General features: G+C 44.8%; 1 protein-coding gene across 1 annotated transcript; it reads left to right on the top strand.

Moving 5' to 3' along the window:
• Positions 1 to 8,568: 8,568 nt before the first annotated feature.
• PPP1R14D (protein phosphatase 1 regulatory inhibitor subunit 14D) lies at positions 8,569 to 18,005 on the top strand. Its single transcript, XM_068966479.1, has 4 exons — positions 8,569 to 8,820; positions 17,400 to 17,483; positions 17,683 to 17,715; positions 17,905 to 18,005. Exons 1-4 carry the CDS (start codon positions 8,569 to 8,571, stop codon positions 17,968 to 17,970), a joined length of 435 nt encoding a protein of 144 aa, XP_068822580.1. The 3' UTR covers positions 17,971 to 18,005.
• Positions 18,006 to 18,771: the final 766 nt, after the last annotated feature.

Below are 18,771 nucleotides of genomic sequence, written 5' to 3' on the forward strand. Positions count from 1 at the left end.
AGGCAGAGAGCGTCAGAGCTATTGGGGGTCTCAGTTAAAGCCTTTCCCCTTACATATAAGAAGCTGTATGTCCTATATATAGGCCCAGAGATCGGTCATTGGTTTGTTCAGAGATGAACAGAGCTAGTATGTTGCAGAGGCCATCTCTACATATCAGGTCTCTTGACTGCCAATATTGGCCCCATTCTGTGATTCTGACTTACCTTCCTACAAAGCATTTCCAAATTATATTGTTTTCTTTTCTCTTTCTCCTTTTTTTGGCCATGCTGTGTGGCTTATAGGATCTCAGTTCTCCAACCAGGGGTTGAACCTGGGCCACGGCAGTGAAAGGCCAGAACACTAACTACTAAGCAACCAGGGAATTCCCCCAGATGATATTGTTTTCTGATTGTACACTGCAGGCCCAAGGGAGCTGTCCAGGTGAGTTAGCTCTTTTGTTAGGCCATGTGGTTCACACTCCCTATATGAACTTGGGGAAGAGAAAGCCAGGGTTTATGCTATAGGCTTCCTTCATACTTGCAATACCACCAGTACCAACCACTGATGTTAGGAGTGGGTGGTTTGGTGAGAACATGCAATCCTTAACACCATACTAGAAAAGGAACACTGAATGCCTTGTCTTGGATGGTGGTCTGGTGGTTTCTATAAGTAGGTTTAATGAACTATCTACAAAGACCGCTATCAACGATGGTGGACAGGCCCTCACCTTCCTTGTAAGTGCATGCTGCTCCTCCCACCAGGAGGTGGTGTCTACCTTTCCCTTCTCTTTGAATTTGTAACTTGCTTTGACCAATAGGACAGAGTAGAAGTGGTGCCCCGTGGCTTTCAAACCTCAGCCTTGTGGCTTGCATTTTCCCTCTTAGAACCAGTTGTCAAGTGAAGAAGTTTGACAACCCTGAGGGAGAGAGAGGCCACTGGAGGAGAGCAAGACCGGAGGATGAGAGGTTGTGATGGGAGAAAGAGGTGTCTGGCTATCTCACAGCCACCCCAGCTGAGTAGCTTCATTAAACCATTGTTCACCCTTAGCCCCAGTTGACTCGCTCCAACAGAGATTAGCTACACCTCCAAAGCCCTGCCCACGTTGCAGCATCATGAGCAAATGTGTTCATTTTAAGCCTTTAAATTTTGGGGTGATATCTGTAAGCAGGTAAGTTAGGGAGTCTCTGAAGAAAGAGAATCAGGAATGGCGTTCTCGACATAAGAGAAACCATTGGGGGGCATTCTGTGGTGGTCTAGTGGTTAGGATTTTTGGCTTTCACAGCCAAGGGCCCAAATTTAATCTCTGCACAGGGAACTAAGATCCCACAAGCTGTGCAGAGCAGCCGAAGGAAAAAAAGAGAGAAAGAAAAGCTATTTTGGCTGAAGTTATCTTGTGTTCCCTGATAGCTCAGTTTGTAAAGAATCTGCCTGCAGTGCAGGAGACCCTAGGTCGATTTCTGGGTTGGGAAGATGCCCTGGAGAAGGGACAGGCTGCTCACTCCAGTGTTCTTGGGCTTCCCTCATGGCTTAGCTGGTAAAGAATCCACTTGTAGTGTGGGAGACCTGGGTTCGATCCCTGGATTGGAAAGATGCCCTGGAGAAGGGACAGGCTGCCCACTCCAGTATTCTGGCCTGGAGAATTCCTGGGTTGCAAAGAGTCAGACTGAGTGACTTTCACTTTCATTTTGTGACCTAAGCCTGGCCACAGTGCTTGCCCTTGAACAGGTCTAGGTAACAAGGATCTTGAGGGAACAAAGAAAGAACAGAGAAGACAGTCAAACAATAGTCCTGTGATAAAGCGGAGTCCTAGTTCCTCCTCAAGGAATATACATAATAATTTATCTTTGACTCCAGCTGGAGCTAAGGCCCCCACCCTGGTGGAGGACAGAATAATGATACTGACCCTCCTGACTTCAATCCACCAAGACTTGGACTCCTAAAACTTTGCCCTAATTCTATGCAGAATTTTCTGCTCAAGCCTCTTCATGAATATGCATATCAGTTCACTTCAGTTCAGGCTTCCCTTGTGGCTCAGCTGGTAAAGAATCCACCTACAATGCGGGAGACCTGGGTTCAATCCCTGGGTGGGGAAGATCCCCTGGAGAAGGGAAAGGCTACTCACTCCAGTATTCTGGCCTGCGGAATTCCATGGACAGAGGAGCCTGGCAGGCTACAGTTCATGGGGTCCCAAAGAATAGGACATGACTGAGCGACCAACACTTTCAGTTCAGTTCAGTTGCTCAGTCATGTCCAACTCTTTGAGACCCCACGGCCACAGTGCTTGCCCTTGAACAAGAATAGGTAACAAGGATCCTGAGCGAACAAAGAAATGTCAGAACAGAGAAGACAGTCCAACAACAGTCCTGTGATAAAGTATATGCATATACCCTTAGCTCAAAATTTCTCTAATTTTGCTGTTAGGGGAGAGGCAGCTTTTAGAAAGTTCCCTGGTCTCCTCTTGACTTGTTGCTATTGCTGTTGTTTAGTCGCTAAGTCATGTCTGATTCTTTTGTGACCCCATGGACTGTAGCCCATCAGGCTCCTCTGTCCATGGGATTTCCCAGGCAAGAATACTGGAGTGGGTTGCCATTTCCTTCTCCAGGGCATCTTCGTCACCCAGGGATCGAACTCACATCTCTTATGTCTCCTGCTCAGGTGGGTTCTTTACCACTAGCGCCACCTGGGAATCCACAAGGCAAGTAATAATTTGATTTGCTGCAAATAATAATAAATCCTTCCTTCTTCCAATCTTTGGCTTGATACCCACTGAGAGGTAAACCCATTTCTCTGATAACAGTTTTGCGGCAATAACTGAAACAGAGGGACAACATATTTACAGAGCAATTTTTAGTACTAATTATCTGATTATCTGGAGAAGGAAATGGCTACACACTCCAGTATTCTTGCCTGGTGAATCCCATGGCCAGAGAAACGTGATGGGCTACAGTCCATAGGGGACCAAAGAGTCGGACATGACTGAGCGACTGAGCACTAGCACCTCTAATAATTACAGCTAAATAAGGAGAAGGCAGTGGCACCCCACTTCAGCACTCTTGCCTGGAAAATCCCATGGACGGAGGAGCCTGGTAGCCTGCAGTCCATGGGGTCGCTAGAGTCGGACACGACTGAGCGACTTCACTTTCGCTTTTCACTTTCATGCATTGGAGAAGGAAATGGCAACCCACTCCAGTGTTCTTGCCTGGAGAATCCCAGGGACGGGGAAGCCTGGTGGGCTGCTGTCTATGGGGTCGCACAGAGTCGGGCATGACTGAAGCGACTTAGCAGTAGCAGCAGCAAGTTGCATTTTAATGATCTAAAGCCCAATAATTCCCTTGATAATGCAGAGCCAAGGAATTTTGAGGAAAGTAATGCAATATTTGTCAAGGTGAGGCTACTGTCATTGGTTTAATATTCATTTAAAAGAGACAAGTTCCCTCAGATACTCCTGCAATCCTCAAAGGGCTTGATTTATTTGGCCGTGCTGCACAGCTTGTGGGATCTTAGTTCCCCAACCAGGGATTGAACCCTAGCGCTCAGTAGTAAAAGTGTGGAGTCCTAACCACTGGACCACCAGGGAATTTCCTAAAAGGGGCATTATTGAAGAATTCTGCTAATGTCAAAAACGTTCACAATAGTTCAGTGTGGTAGATAACCTCTAAATGATCACTAATGATCCATACCGGCCACTAATTATGCCTGTGTGTGTAATCTCCTCTCTTCAGTGTCACTGGACTTAGTGATTGGCCTCTGATGAATAGAATACAGCACAGCAAGTCATGGGATGTCACTTCCTAGATTAAGTTACAAAAAGACAGTGACTTCCATCTCACCTGTCCCTTTCCCTCTCTCAGCGCCCTGTTTCTGTTGTAAACCAGCTGCTATGTGGTGAGTAGCCCACTAGAGATGTCTGCATGGCAGGGTGCAGATGTCTGACCAACAACACTGGTCTGTGCTGGCTTGCACCCTTCTGAGAACCCCTGAACCAGAGGAGTCGGTTAAGCCACCTACTGAAACTGATATAATAAATACCCATTGTTTTAAGCAGGTTTTGCTGGTGGCTCAGCGGTAAAGAATTGCCTGCCAATGCAAAAGACATGGGTTTGACCCCTGGGTTGGGAAGATACTCTGGAGAAGGAAATGGCAACCCACTTGCCTGGGAAATCATTTGGACAGGGGAGCCTGGCAGGCTACTGTCCTGGGGTAACAAAATAGTTTGACATGACTTAGCGACGCAACAATTGTTTTAAGCTGCTAAATTTGGGGGTAATTTGTTATGTAGTAATGTATAACTGTTGTGTGCTCAGTCGCTTCAGCTGTATCCGACTCTGTGACCCTAAGGGCTGTAGCTTGCCAGGCTCCTCTATCCATGGGATTCTCCAGGCAAAAATACTGGAGTGGATTGCCATGCCCTCCTCCAGGGGATCTTCCTGACCCAGGGACTGAACCTGAGTCTCCTGTGTCTCCTGCATTGTAGGTAGATTCTTTACCCACTGAGCCACCTGGGAAACCCTAACATATTCATTAATTGAAAAAATTAGGAGATCAAACTATAAATAGTTTACTTGGTACAACCTTTCAAGGAGCCTCTAGAATTTCCCTAAAAGGGGCATGGGGGGAAACACAGGGTGGTCCAGGGGGCATTCCGCAGCAGGTAGTAAGTGTTCCATCTCTGGTTGAGGAACTAAGAACCAAGAAACATGGTCAAAAAAAAATTTTTTTTTAATAAGAGAAAGAAAGAGAACATCTAGCTCTGATGGGGCCTGCTTGCTGCTGATTTTATTCCGCCACTGGACCCAGGCCTGGCTGGGACAGCAGGCCAGATATACTTGCCTCTGCCCCAGCCTGCACCCTCGTTATTTCCCCACCCTGATATGAACCTGTGGTCCTGGTGGTTTTTCTTATCTTGAAACTTGAGTTCCCTTATCTTGGGCAACTTTATTGACGTGTGGTGACACGCATAGGTCAATGCTGAGATGAAAGACTGTAAATAAGGAGACTTATACGTATATAATGGGCATTACTCTTTTGTGTGCCATCGAGTGTCTCTGGGGCTGTGTTGTGTGCTCCTGCAGAGTCTTACCAACGCCCAGCTTATAGATGAGGAAATATGCTAAGAGAGGTCCCGTGGATGAACCTGTGCTCCTGTATTGGCATTCGTGAAATTTGCATGTCCCAATCCATCACCAGTTTCTGTTAAATATTACCCCCTAAATAGCTCTCCAATCCACAACTTCTCACTATCACCAGGAATACCTCTCCCAGTCAAGCCCTACAGCAGTGGTCTCCCCACTGACCTCCAGGACTTCTGCACCCTCTGATCCTCTCTCTATTCAAAATCTGAACATGTCAGTCTGCCCACCACCCTTGCTTAAGATTTTGCAGTGACTCTCAATGCTCTTAGGATAGAGACAAAACTTCTTACCATGGTTCACAGGGCCCTAAGTGGATAGATCCACCTTATCTGCTTCAAGACTCACTTCTGCCTCCCTCAACTCTTTAAAATTTTTTATTTATTGGCTACACTGCACAGTTTGTGGAATCTTCGTTCCCTGACCAGGGATCGAACCTGGGTCCACAGCAGTGAAGTGAAGTGAAGTCGCTCAGTCATGTCCGACTCTTTGCAACCCCATGGACTGTAGCCTACCAGGTTCCACCATCCATGGGATTTTCCAGGCAAGAATACTGGAGTGGGTTGTCATTTCCTTCTCCAGGAGATCTTCCCGACCCAGGGATTGAACCCGGGTCTCCCACATGGTAGGCATTGTAGGCAGACGCTTTACCGTCCGAACCACCAGGGAAGAATCCACAGCAGTGAAAGCACAGTTTTAACCACTGGACTACCAGCAGATTTCCCCTCCCTCCTCTCTTTGTTCCAGCTCTACTGACCTTCTCCAGTCCCTGGTGCTTACCCTCTTCCTCCTGCCACAGGGCCTTTGCATATGCTGTGCCTTCTGCCAATTCCCACCTCTCCCCTGTACCTAGTTAACTCCTACTTATCATTCAGAAGTCAGTCCAAATGTTACCACTTGTTAGGTCATACCCTCAGTAGACATTCTATATCACCTCTTACCTTTTCTTCAGAAAAGAAATATAGTTGCAGTTTTACATTTATTTGATTAGTTGATTAACGTTTATTTTTACACTGGACTGTAAGGTCCATGAAGGCTGAGACTGTGTCCTTTTTGGATCACCTGTCTCCAGTATTGAACATAGTGTTTGCCTACCAGAGGAGTTCATAAAATCTTTGTTAAATGAATGAGTTAATGAATGAACAAAACCATGGCCTCTTCTGATCTGGTTCCTTTTCCTGAAAGGGCTCTTGAACACTTCAAGAGACAGAATGGGGAGGGAACTATCATAATAATGCCTATCACACTGTGTAACATGCCATCAAGGTAACAACTGAGTCTACAGGCTGTATTTTCGAGGCCTCCCTACCCACTTCTTATTGCCACCTTCTTCCAAAGAGGGTCAGGAAGAAGCCACTGCAGAGAAATTACAGAGCCAGACTTTGATGGACAGAGCCTCTCCAGGAAAGCAGGGAGGATGAGAAGGCAAAGAAAGGAAGAGAAAGGATGTCTGCTGAGAAAGGACTTTGTATTGAACATCATGTTAACATCATCTCATTTAATATTTACATATGTATTTATTTGACTGCATGGAATCTTTGCAGAATGCAGACTATCTGTCGTGGTACTCTGGCTTTCGCAGTTGGGGGCTTCAGTAGTTTCAGCACATGCTTAATTGCTCCGCAGCATGTGAGGTCTATAGTTCCCCGACAGGGATTGAACTCATGTCTCCTGAATTACAAGGTGAATTCTTAACCATTGGACCACCAGGAAAGTTCCCAGCATCTCACTGAATCCTCTTCAAACTCCATTTTGCAGATGAGAAAGCAGACTCAGGTTGTGAAACTGGAGGGTTATTAGACCAAGGCAGGGCAAAGCTGAGTTTGAACTGGGATCTGTCAGCCTTCCTCTGAAGCTTGGGTGTTTCTAGGCTACCATTCTGGCTTCCAACCCTCAAACACTTCCCTAACCCGGTTAACTTAGGGCTCAGAATACCACCATTAAAGACTCATCAATCAGTTTTGTCTAAAACTCTCTTGTAGGAGTCACTGTATGACAGATGAAATTGATAGGTTGGAAACAAACTCAGCATCACAAAGGCAACCACTCTAAGACCTAAAAAGAAATTCATGAAAAAGAAATACATAAATAAAAATAGGAATGTAGGAAGTAAAGGGGATGAGGGAGTATGAGTGAGGGAGCTAATTTCTTATCATTCATATTAGGAGACAAGAGATACCGTCTAAAATGGACAAACTGGAATTTCCCTGGCAGTCTAGTGGTTAAGACTCTGGTCAGAAAACCAAGATCCCACATGCCACACAGCACAGTGAAGAAGATAAAAAATAAATAAAATGGACACATTGTGTTATTACACGAAGGGATAATGGTGATCACAGAACTAGGAACAGAAGCTGTCAGTAGGCCGCCTCTAGGGGGCGGGGCTGGGGAGAAGAGAGAAACTTTCATTCTTCATTTGTCCTTCTTAGCTCTTCATTAAAAAAAACGGACTCGATGGACGTGAGTCTGTGTGAACTCCGGGAAATGGTGATGGACAGGGAGGCCTGGCGTGCTGCGATTCATGGGGTCGCAAGGGGTCGACACGTTTGAGCCACTGCACTGAACTGAACTGATATATTCTTCTGTTGTGTAACTTCTCTAAAACGTTTGGAAATTTTTGTTACAAAAGACTGAAGAGACAAAAACACCCTTCCTTTAGGATGCAAGTCGGTCTTGAAGTAATAGTCCTTGACACCTGGGTAAATGTTAAGTCTGCAGGGTTCCTCAGTGGACCTCAGTCAGGGGAGGGTCACGTGGTGGTAAACACGGCTTCCTAAGCAGTTGCCTGTGGGGAATGGGCTTGGGAGACAAGTTCACCTTTGCAAACACACAAGGCCAGGGGAGTACCTGTTCCCTCACAGTCCTAAAGGCAGCTCACACTCAGACACAAGAGGGTGCTGCCCCCACAAGGGCCAGAGATCACCACCCCTCTAATTATTCCTGATGCAACTCTGCCCTCAGCAGCACCATGCTCTGAGCAGGAACCCTTGCCAGCCAGGGACCCCACTCCTGCAGGATCCCTGTGAGCATAGCTTCTGAAGGCCAATGGATCTAGTCCCAGGAAAGCGCTGCTAAGGTCTCTCTGGTGAGTGTGACTCAGGTTAGAGCCCCGCACCCCTCAGGACCCAAGGCCCTCTCCCACCTCCGAGGCATGGCACCCTCTTGACCTTTGTTCGTGTGTAGTTTATATCCCTGTTTTGCAGCAGCTGCAGAAAGGGAGGCTGGGGCACAGCTCGGGAGTGCCACTTACTGGCAGCCTGGAGCCAGGAGCCTGGCATTCCCAGCACCAGACAAAGGCCAGTTGATCTTTGACCCCCGCCCCGCCAGAAGCCTTGGCCCTGCCTCCACCCGCCTTTCTTTCTTCCCTGCTGGCCTCTCCCTCTGCTCTCGCTCCTCATTCCCTGGCTTTCCTGCTCTGACTGGCAATTTTTCCCAACTCTTTGCCCAAACCAGCCCTTCCATGCTGTCTTCAAGCCCTGCTTCCTGCGCATCTCCCAAGCCGGACAAGGAGAGTCCAAGTAAGAAGGTCCGGTGGGCTTTTGCGAGGAGGAGGACATCATCCACGGACTCCGAGTCGAAGTCCCAGTCTGACCCCGTCCGACCCCGGTCCCGGAAACCCAGCCGGCTGACGGTGAAGTATGACCGGGGGCAGCTCCAGCGCTGGGTGGAGATGGAGCAGTGGGTGGACACCCAGGTTCAGGAGCTCTTCCAGGTGGGTTGGACCTGGCGGGCCTGGGGACTGGAGGGCACAAGAGAAGCGCTCTATGGAGAGGAAGCTTTTCCCACAAGTGAGGCATGGGTTTGCAGTCCTGAAACTGGCCTCCCATTGGTCTCTGCCTCCCACTCTATAATCTGGAGCAGGTCTTTTAACATCTCTGAGACTCAGTTTTCTATCTATAAAATGGGGCTATCAATGCCTGTTGTACCCGTTTTGTAGAACTTTTTGAGGCTCAGATGAGATGGTAGAGGAATTATTTTTATTTTAGGTCTGTATTTACTTTCATCCTCAACACACATACCTGTCTAGTACACCATTGTTCACTCCTCTAGCTATCAGCCATGTGTAGCTATTTAACTTTAAACGGATGAAAATTAAATAAAATTGAAAGTTTAGTCCTTCAGTCACACTAGCTACATTTCAAGTGCCCCGCACCTCCAGGTGGCTAGTGGCTACACAAAACCTTTCCATCATCTCAGAAACGGATAGTGCTGGAGTAGAATGTCAGAGTGACCAATAGTGACCGCTAATATGAGTGCCTGACCTAGCTTTGGCCCTGGCTCTGACTGATTCCCCTCAACCACATCCTGGGAGAGCAGCATTTTATTTTTCACCTAGATACCTCCAAATCGAGATTCTAGTATAGTAACAAAGTTTGCTCCAACAACAAGAATAACATTTTGAGCACTTAACCCTACACTAGTCACAGTGTCCAGCACCTGCCTTACGTTATTTCATTCAGCTCTCCCTACAAGCCCATTAGGTAGATTCTGTATTGTTGTTGTTTAGTCACAAAATCCTTTCTGACTCATTTGGAGCCTTCCAGGCTCCTCTGTCCATGGGATTTCCCAGGCAAGAATACTGGGGAGGGTTGCCATTTCCTCCTCCAGGGCATCTTCCCAACCAGGGATCCAACCCAAATCTCCTGCTTGGCAGGCATATTCTTACCACTGAGCCACCTGGGAAGCCCAGATACTGTTTTACTGTAGAGGAAATGGAGGCTTAGAAATGTTGAATAACTAGCCCAGGGTCACACCACTAGGCAGCCCTGGGACCAGGAGCTGAGCGTCTGCCTGTAGCGCCTGAATGTTTATTCAAGTAGCTTCATGGTTCCCCAAAGTTCTTCAGAAATAATCCAATGGCCCTGTTGCACTTCAGCTGAATTTCAGTCTACTAGGGTGGGGCCCAGGCACTGGTCTTTTTCATAAGCTCCACTGCTGATTCTAGTGTGTGGCTAGCAAGAACCTCTGCACCAAGCCGGAGACCAGAGTCCTCCTTGTCCACATGCCATGGCCCTTGTTTCTCTCCTTCCTTACTCAGGTCCTGTCTTTTTCTTGGGAGACAGCAAGGTTTTGTGACTCTCCCAGGTAAGAGCTGTGTCAGTGGTCCTGCAGTGGGGGTGGGGAAGAGTGATTCATGTGGCCCAGGCAGTCTTGTCAGGCTCACTGAGTCACATATCAGTTTGGTCCAGGTGTTGACAGTGTCCCTGGCAGCGCTTGTGGAGGGGAGGGAGATGGCCTGGAGCTGGGAGCAGGAGAAGCAAGGTTTCTTGGCCTGTGTCTTCTCTGACTTTGTGGGACATTGCCCTGCCCTTCATTCCTGCCAGCACCCTGCCTCTCTGGACCTGTTTCAATTTCAGATTGTTAGACTTTTGGATAAAAAGTCTTATATTTCAGACACCTCAGGGCAAATCGTTCCAGGCATTAGAGAGAAACAATAGCCAAAGAATCTTGTTTTGCAAGATCAAGGCAGGGGAAAAACTGTAGAATTATGAGCTCATAACGTTAGAAAACAGGACATGTGGGAAGACTGCTCCCAGGAAATGACTGGAATAAAACACCTGACCTGTGGTTGCCATGGCAGTTGTCCGTAGGTGCCAGGTGGGAGTTCCTGTCTAATCTCTGCTTTTTTCAGCAGGAAGCAGGCAAGTGGGTGGGAAGCACTAGGTAGAGGCTGGTCACCTTGGGCAGAGATTGAGGCAACTTGGTCTCCAGCTTACCTTGCTTCAGTTCTATCTTCATAGAGTCCCTCTCTACCAGGTGTCCCCCTACCCCCGGCTACGTACCCACCCTGGATAGCACTGCTGGATTGGTTCCAGGAGTAGGTTGCATCACTGTTTTTAGTTTAGTTTAATGGGACCCAACCTTCCTTTGTTGGAGGGCCCCACCTCTTCTCACTGGGTGTGCAGCCTGTTTTAGGGTCTTGAGAAGAGCCAAGTCTGGATTCAACAAGGCAAACTGACTTGGGCCCTAGAGCTCCTGTTGTCCAGAAATGGTTGTGTAGATTCGGCTTTTAAGCAGGGACTTAAACACTCACGAGCTTCTTCTATTTTAAGGAGACTCCTGTTTAACACTATGCCCTGCTTTGGTTACAATCACCTACTTCCTGTCTCCTTTACAAGGCTCCTTAGTGGATTTGCACTCAGAGCCTTCACTAACTTTCCCCCTTCCCTTCCTATCACTGTTCAAACCGCTGTAATCTACAAACCACTGCAACCTGACTTCTGTTCCCACCACTCTACTGAGACCTCTTGGCAAAGTCGAGCATCACTACCTGGGGGGTTAAATCTAGTGTACATATCAGCAGGAGACACTGTTGACCACCCCAGAGTTTCGAAACATTCCTGTAGTTTCCATGACACCATGCATTTTGAAGCAGCCCTTTTGATGTGATGGCATTTAAAAAAACAATCTATTCAACTTACAACTGTAAAAATGTATTGCCTAGGGGCCCTCCCAAGGTCTCTCTTGAATTCCTGGGTGATCAGGGATGACCATCCACTCTGGCTGAGTGGAACTTGATTTGTCTATCAGTCCTCTGTGAGGTCAGGGAGCTGTTCATTTCTGTGCCTGCAGTGTCTCATAGTATCTGGCCTCGTGAAGTTTTACCCTCTGAATGCGTACCTTGTGTTCAGCAAAAGCTCAGGAGAACCCTTATGCAGACTTTTGGAGGTCTCTTTCTTCATAACTCCCTCCTCTCTAGAACTTGTCAATTTATAACCACCTCAACCCCAAACTCTGATCTCTGTCATATCAATTTAGCATGACCACTGCGCTCTGCTTGGGATCTGCCTCTCAGCTCTGTGGTCTGGAACCTGCCTTCAGGATAAAACCCAGGACAATTGTAGAGTTTACCTCTTTCATTTCCCTTCTTTCCCAGGTAGTACTGAGTTACCTGTTGTCTAAAGTCTGAGAACACTGTTCATATATTTTTGTCTAGTTTTCTAATTATTTTCTGACTAGTTACTTATGTTGAGAGAGTAAATCTGGTCCCTGTTACCCCATCATCAGAAGTATAAATATATTGTTAACTCCTACTCAGCCTTCAGGTCTCAGATTAGAGGTCACTTCTTCCTGGAAGCCTTCCTAAACCCTGGTCTTGGCTAGGTTCCCCTTTCATGTGCTCCTGTAATATCTCATCAGAGTGCTTATCACCCTGTATTATAACTACCATTTTGCTTGTCAGTATCCCTCAGGAGAATATAAGCTTTTCAAGAGCAAGACCATATCTGCCTGACTTGCTCTTATGGCCCCAGGACTCATCACAATGCTTGGTGCACAACATGCTTTCAATAAGGATGCATTTAATGAATGAATGCTAAATCAGATGAGCTAGAAACCAAGGGAGCAAAGGAGAAAGTCTAGAGCTTAGGGTGAAAGAACTAACTTAGAATCCTAGCACTAATTTACTTTTAAAAGGGTATAGAAAGACCAAAACTACTAACAATGATTAACCATTGGCAGTAGAAGGAATGAGAGGGTAATTGAGGCATGTTTTTCCTTCTTTCTTTTCTAAATCAACTTTATTGAAGCATAATCCACAGAGGATAAAATGTGCCCATTTTTAGAGTAGGGGGCAAGCATTACCTCCTCAAGATATGGAACATTTCCGCCGCCCAAAAAGTTCCCCCAATAGCACTTACTTTTAAACAATTTATACAACCAAATTACTTAGTGCATCTGTTTTATTATGTCTCCTCAACTGCCTGTAAGACAGGTTCTTTGAGGGCAGGATCTTTGTTTTGTTCACCAAAATTCCCAAGGTCAGAGTGCCAGGTTAATAGTAGCCACTGGACACGTTTGTTGAATGAATAGATTCCAGATAATTAAATACTCAAATAGAAAAGATGAAATTATCAAATATCTAGAAAAATGTAAGATGACTATCAAATATTTACCCAAATCAGTATGGGAAGAACCTGCTAAGCATAGAAAAAAAATTTTTAAAAAGGAAGCAAAACTCAACCTGGAAAAAAACATTATTTCCAATTATATAATACACCTATTTCTCCAGTGCCTCCCCCAAACAATATATCCATGACACTTGGAATGCTAGGGATAATCTGAATCAAAACAAACAAATAAACTTATTAAATCAGTTTTAAAAAACCCTCAACGACCCCATAGAAAAATGGAGAAGGCAGCAGTTCTTGCAGTGTGTTCTGGTGACACCGGGGGTTCCCAAGACCTTTTCAGAGGGTCTATAATTATTTTCATAAATAATGTAAGAAGTTGTTTGCCTTTTTAACTATACTGATATATGCACTGATGATGCAAAAACAGTGGTAGACCTTGCCATGAATCAAGAAAATTGCACCAACCTATTCTAGAAGTCATGATCTTCCTCATCAGGCAACTTTCACTTAAGAAAGTCCCTGATGAAGCACTACAAAACCTTGAGTTTACATCTTAAATTTTTAAAAAACATTTTTATTAAGGTGTAATCAATATTTGTTTCAGGTGTACAATGTAATGATTTTATATTTGTGTATATTGCAAAATGATTACCATGATAAGCCTAGTTAACAGCTGTCTTCATACATAGTTTCAAAATTTTTTTTCTTTTTCTAAAAATCATTTTATTTATTTATGACTGTGCTGGGTCTTCACTGCCGTGCGAGCCTCTCTCTAGTTGTGGTGCGAGGGCTTCTCATTGTGGTGGCTTCTCGTTGCAGAGCACAGGCTCTAGGGCATCTGGGCTTCAGTAGTTGCAGTGTGCAGGCTCAATAGTTGTGGTTCCCAGGCTCTAGAGTTGTGGTGCAATAGTTGTGGTGCAATAGTTGCAGTGCATGGGCTTAGATGCGCTGACGCATGTGGGATCTTCCCGGACCAGGAATGGAAACCTTGCCTCCTGCATTGGCAGTTGGATTCCCTTTTTTTTTTTGACTGTGTTGGGTTTTAGTTGCGGCTCATGGGACTCTCTCTAGTTGTGGTACCCGCGACACATGGGATCTTAGTCCCCTTATCAGAGATCAAACCTGAACCTGTGTCCTCTGCTTCTGAATGTAGAAAGGCAGATTCTTAACCATTGAACCACCAGGAGAGTCCCTGGCAGGCAGATTCTTTACCACTGAGCCACCAATTTTTTTTTTCTTGACAGGAGGACATTTGTTTTTTCTTTTCTCAAACCCATGCTCCCTGCAGTGGAAGATTCTTAACCACCAGACTACCAGGGAAGTTCCAAGGAGGACTTTTAAGATTTATTCTTTTAGCAACTTTCAAATAGGCAGTACAAAATTATTAATTCTAGTCACCATGCTGTACATTAGATCCCCATGACTTATTTATTACTGGAAGTTTGTACCTTTTGATTTGCTTTACCCATTTTGCCTTTTCCCACCCCCACCTCAGCAACCACCAATCTGTTCTTTTATTGATGAGTTCTTTTTTTTTAATGCCACATATAAGTGAAATCATACAGTGTTTGCTTCTCTTTGATTTATTTCATGCAACATAATACTGTCAATGTAATTCACGTTGTTGCACATGGCAGGATTTTTCTTTTTTATGGCTGAATAAATTTCCAGTGCATATATATACACCACAGTTTCTTTATCTATTTACCCATTGATGGACGCCTAGGTGGTTTCCATATCTTGGCTATTGCAAATGAATACTGCAGTGGACATGGGGGTTCATATGCATTTTTGAATTATTGTTTTCACTTTCTTTGGATTAATATCCAGAAATGGAATTACTGGGTTATACGGTAGTTCTATTTTTCAGTTTTTGAGGGACCTCCATACCATTTTCCATAGTGCCTGCACCAATTTACATTTCTACCAACAGGGCACAGAGGTTCCCTTTTCTCACATCCTCACCAACACTTGTTATTTATTTTTTTGCTATCTTTATTTTTAAAATACATGCACAATGGTAAACTTTTTAGAAAATAATAAAATGGTACACAAAGATGTAAAATGAAAAATATGTCTTTACTAACTTATAGAAACACTTGTTACTGTCCTTTTGATAATAGCTATTCTAACAGGTATGAGGTGATATTCCACTGTGGTTTTTCCATTTCCCTAATGATGAGTGATTTTGAAGATCTTTTCATTTACCTGTTGGCCATCTATATGTCTTCTTTGAAAAAAACGTCTATTCAGATACTCTGCCCATTTTTAAAAATTAGATTTTTTTGCTATTGAATCGTCTGAGTTCTTTATATATTTTAGATATTAACACTTTATGATTTGCAAATATTTTATCCTATTCAGTAGGTTGCCTTTTCATTTTGTTGATGGTTTCATTTGCCGTGCAGCTTTTCTCTTTTAATGACTTTATTTTTTATTTTAATGACTTTATTGTTTTAGGTTCACAGCAAAACTAAACAGAAGGTGCTGGGAATTTCCATTTTCTCCCTGTCCCCACACATGCATAGCTTTCCTACTATCAACATCCCCCTACTACAGTACTAGTGCTGATGAATTTATATTGCTACATCATAACTACCCAAAATTCAGTTTATATTGAGATTCACTCTTGGTGCTATACATTCTAAGGGTTTTCACAAAGTATAATGACGTGTGTCTACCCTCCTGGTATCACATTGAGTAGTTTCACTGCCCTAAGAATCCTCTGTGTTCCACCCATTCACCACTCTTCCACTGTAACCCCTGGCAACCACTGATCTTTTTATTGTCTCTGTAATTTTCTAGCATGTCATATGGTTGGAATTGTACAGTATGTAGACTTCTCAGGTTGGTTTCTTTTGTTTAATAATATGCATTTAAGCTTCCTCCATGTCTTTTTATGGGTTTATAGTTCATTTTGTTTTAGCACTGAATAATATTCCATTGTCTGGGTGCACCACCATTTATTCATTCATTTTCCTACTGAAGGACATCTTGGTTGCATCCAAGTTTTGGCAATTATGAATAAAACTGCTATAAACATTCATGTGCAGGTTTCCATGCAGATATATTTTCAACTCATTTGGATAAATATCAAGAACACAAGTGCTATTTTGTGTGATAGGAGTATGTTTTGTGTTGTAAGAAAGTACCAAACTGTCTTCCAAAGTGGCTATGCCATTTTGGATTCCCACCAGCAATGAACAGGTATTCTTATCGCTCCACAGCCTCATCAGCATTTGGTATTTTAGGTTTGTTTTTGTTTGCCATTTTAACAGGTATGTAATGGTATCTCATTGCTATTTCAACTTCCAATTCCTTAATGACATATTATGTTAGCATCATATGCTATTTGCTATCTTCATATCTTGTTTGGTGAGGCAGATATACAAAATTCCCCCATTTTTCAATTGGATTATTAGTTTCTTTTTGTTGGTTTTGAGAGTTCTTTGTATATTTTAGATAACATCCTTTATCAGATATATCTTTTACAAATATGTTCTCCCAGTCAATGGTTTGGTTTCTTACTCTCTTTACCTCTTTCATTTTTAATTTTATAAACTATGTATTGCTTACATTTTTGCAATGACTATAATAACTTTTAAAGTTAGCTTTATTGAGATATGATTCACATACCATACAATTCCCACTTAAAGTGTAAAATCCAAATAGTTTTAACCATCTTCATAGGTTGTACAACAACCAGTATGGTCTAATTTTGGAACATTTTACTATCCATAAAAGAAACCCTGTACCAGTTAGTAGTCACACCCCATTCCTTATCACCACCACTCCCAGCCTTAGGCAACCACCAATCTACTTTGTGTTTCTATACACAAACATCCTATTCTGGATGTTTAATACAAATCGAATCATATAATATGAAGCCTTTGTAACTGGCTTCTTTCACTAACATGTTTTCAAAGTTAATCTCAGTTGTAACATGAATCAGTCCTTTATTTCTTCTTATTGCTGAAAAATACTGTATGGCTACATAGTATTTTATTTATCCATTCACCAGTGGATGGTCATTTGAATATGAATAATGCTATGAACTGCCTTCATATGTGATTTTTACATGAATATATATTTTCACTTTTCTTGGGAATAGACCTAGGAGTGGAATTGTTGGGCCAAATGATAACTTTTTATTTAACATATTAAGGAGCTGCCAAATTGTTTTCCAAAGCAGCTGCACCATTTTATATCCCTACTAAGAATGTTTATAACTCTTGAAATTAAAGATCTCTTTTTAAAGAACCCTAGACTTTCAGGTAGAACATAGTAGGTGTTTGGTAACTGCTGAATGAAAGGATGAATGGGTGGTTTGAGTAAGGAGAGGAATTGAACATGGAAAATAAAGAGTCGGAGATGGGTGAACCCGATTGCCTTTCACTCCAGCACCAGCTCCTCTGAGCCCCATGTGATTCCCACACAGGACCAACCAACTTCTTCAGAGCCTGAGATCGACCTGGAGGCTCTCATGGAACTATCCACAGAGGAGCAGAAGACTCAGTTGGAGGTAGAGTGGGTGACCGGGCCCCAGACCCAGGGTTAGGGGATGGAAGCTGGGCTTGGACCAAGGGGAACCCAAGAACCCAGGTTCTGCTTTCCCATCCAGTGTGGGGAGAACCAGTTCAGAGGGGAAAATTCCTGGGAGACTGGGGACTCGTGAAAAAGTGCTGTGGCTCAGGGACCCACTCTTTGCTTTCTTCCACCAGGCTCTTCTCCAAAACTGCCCCCGCCCCACAGAGGTAAGGGATGCTCTGCTGGTCTGGGCTAAGAGGGGGCCCAGTGGGCTGGCAGCTAGGCCCTGGGTCCTTCTCCCCTTCCCTGACTCGGAGGCCACGGGGTCAGGTGGAGGCTAGGGGAGGACTGTGGTGGGGTAGGTGTGACCCCAGAACTTGATCTCATCCCTGCCTCTGCTCCTGTTTCTTTCTCAGCCTTTTATCTCTGAGCTGCTCAGTCAACTCAAGAAACTTCGGAGACTCAGTCGACCTCAGAAATAAGCCTTGTGAGGCTAGCTTCATCAGCCTCAGCACTGCCCAGTCTGCCCTGAACCCCTGGATCTTCGGCTGGGTGGGAAACAGCTCCTTGGGACCCAGACGAGGAACATGGAGAATGAGGAGGGACATTTGAACGCCACTGTCCATGTGCAGCCACAGCTGGTTCCTGTCAGCTGCACTGTCTGGGAGCCAGTCATGGCTGTTGCCCAGTGCCTTCCCATCAGCCAAGTGGATAAAACCTTCAGGAGCCCCAGCTTCATGGAGTGTGGTGCATATCTGTGCTGACGGATTGGGGAGGGAGAGAGTGAAGTCTTATACCAGAGGGCCAGCATCCAAGTCACTAGGCTCCCATATACCTCACCCGTCCACATGTCCAGCCACCCATCCACACATGCCTTGAGAATTTAAAGATACAGGTCACAGTTCTGTGTCAGAGAAATCACCATCATGCAAGGTCCCAGAGGCCAAGCAGAAGGCACCTGGCTAAGACACACAGCATCCTGGCACTAACAGGAGCCTAAGTGGCAAAGACCAATAGGAGAGTTAACTGGAAAAAGCTAGCTGGGTCTGGGGGCATCAGAAGCTAAACCTTCCTCCCCCACTAACTGATCCAGGAGGCCTCAGGCTGAGGACTCTCTCTTGAGCCAGCTCCAAGCCAGAGGCTAAAAGAGAAAAAACAGGGACTAAGCAGAGGGGTATAAAGGGTATAGGCTGAGAGCCCAGTAATCAGGTAAGGAGGGAGCTGGTGGAAGCTGACAGTGGGTCTGAATGGCAGGCAGCCGGGGACAGGAGCCGTGGAGGTGG

This window comes from Capricornis sumatraensis, chromosome 2 (assembly GCF_032405125.1).
Source record: "Capricornis sumatraensis isolate serow.1 chromosome 2, serow.2, whole genome shotgun sequence".
Classification (NCBI taxonomy): Eukaryota; Metazoa; Chordata; class Mammalia; order Artiodactyla; family Bovidae; genus Capricornis; species Capricornis sumatraensis.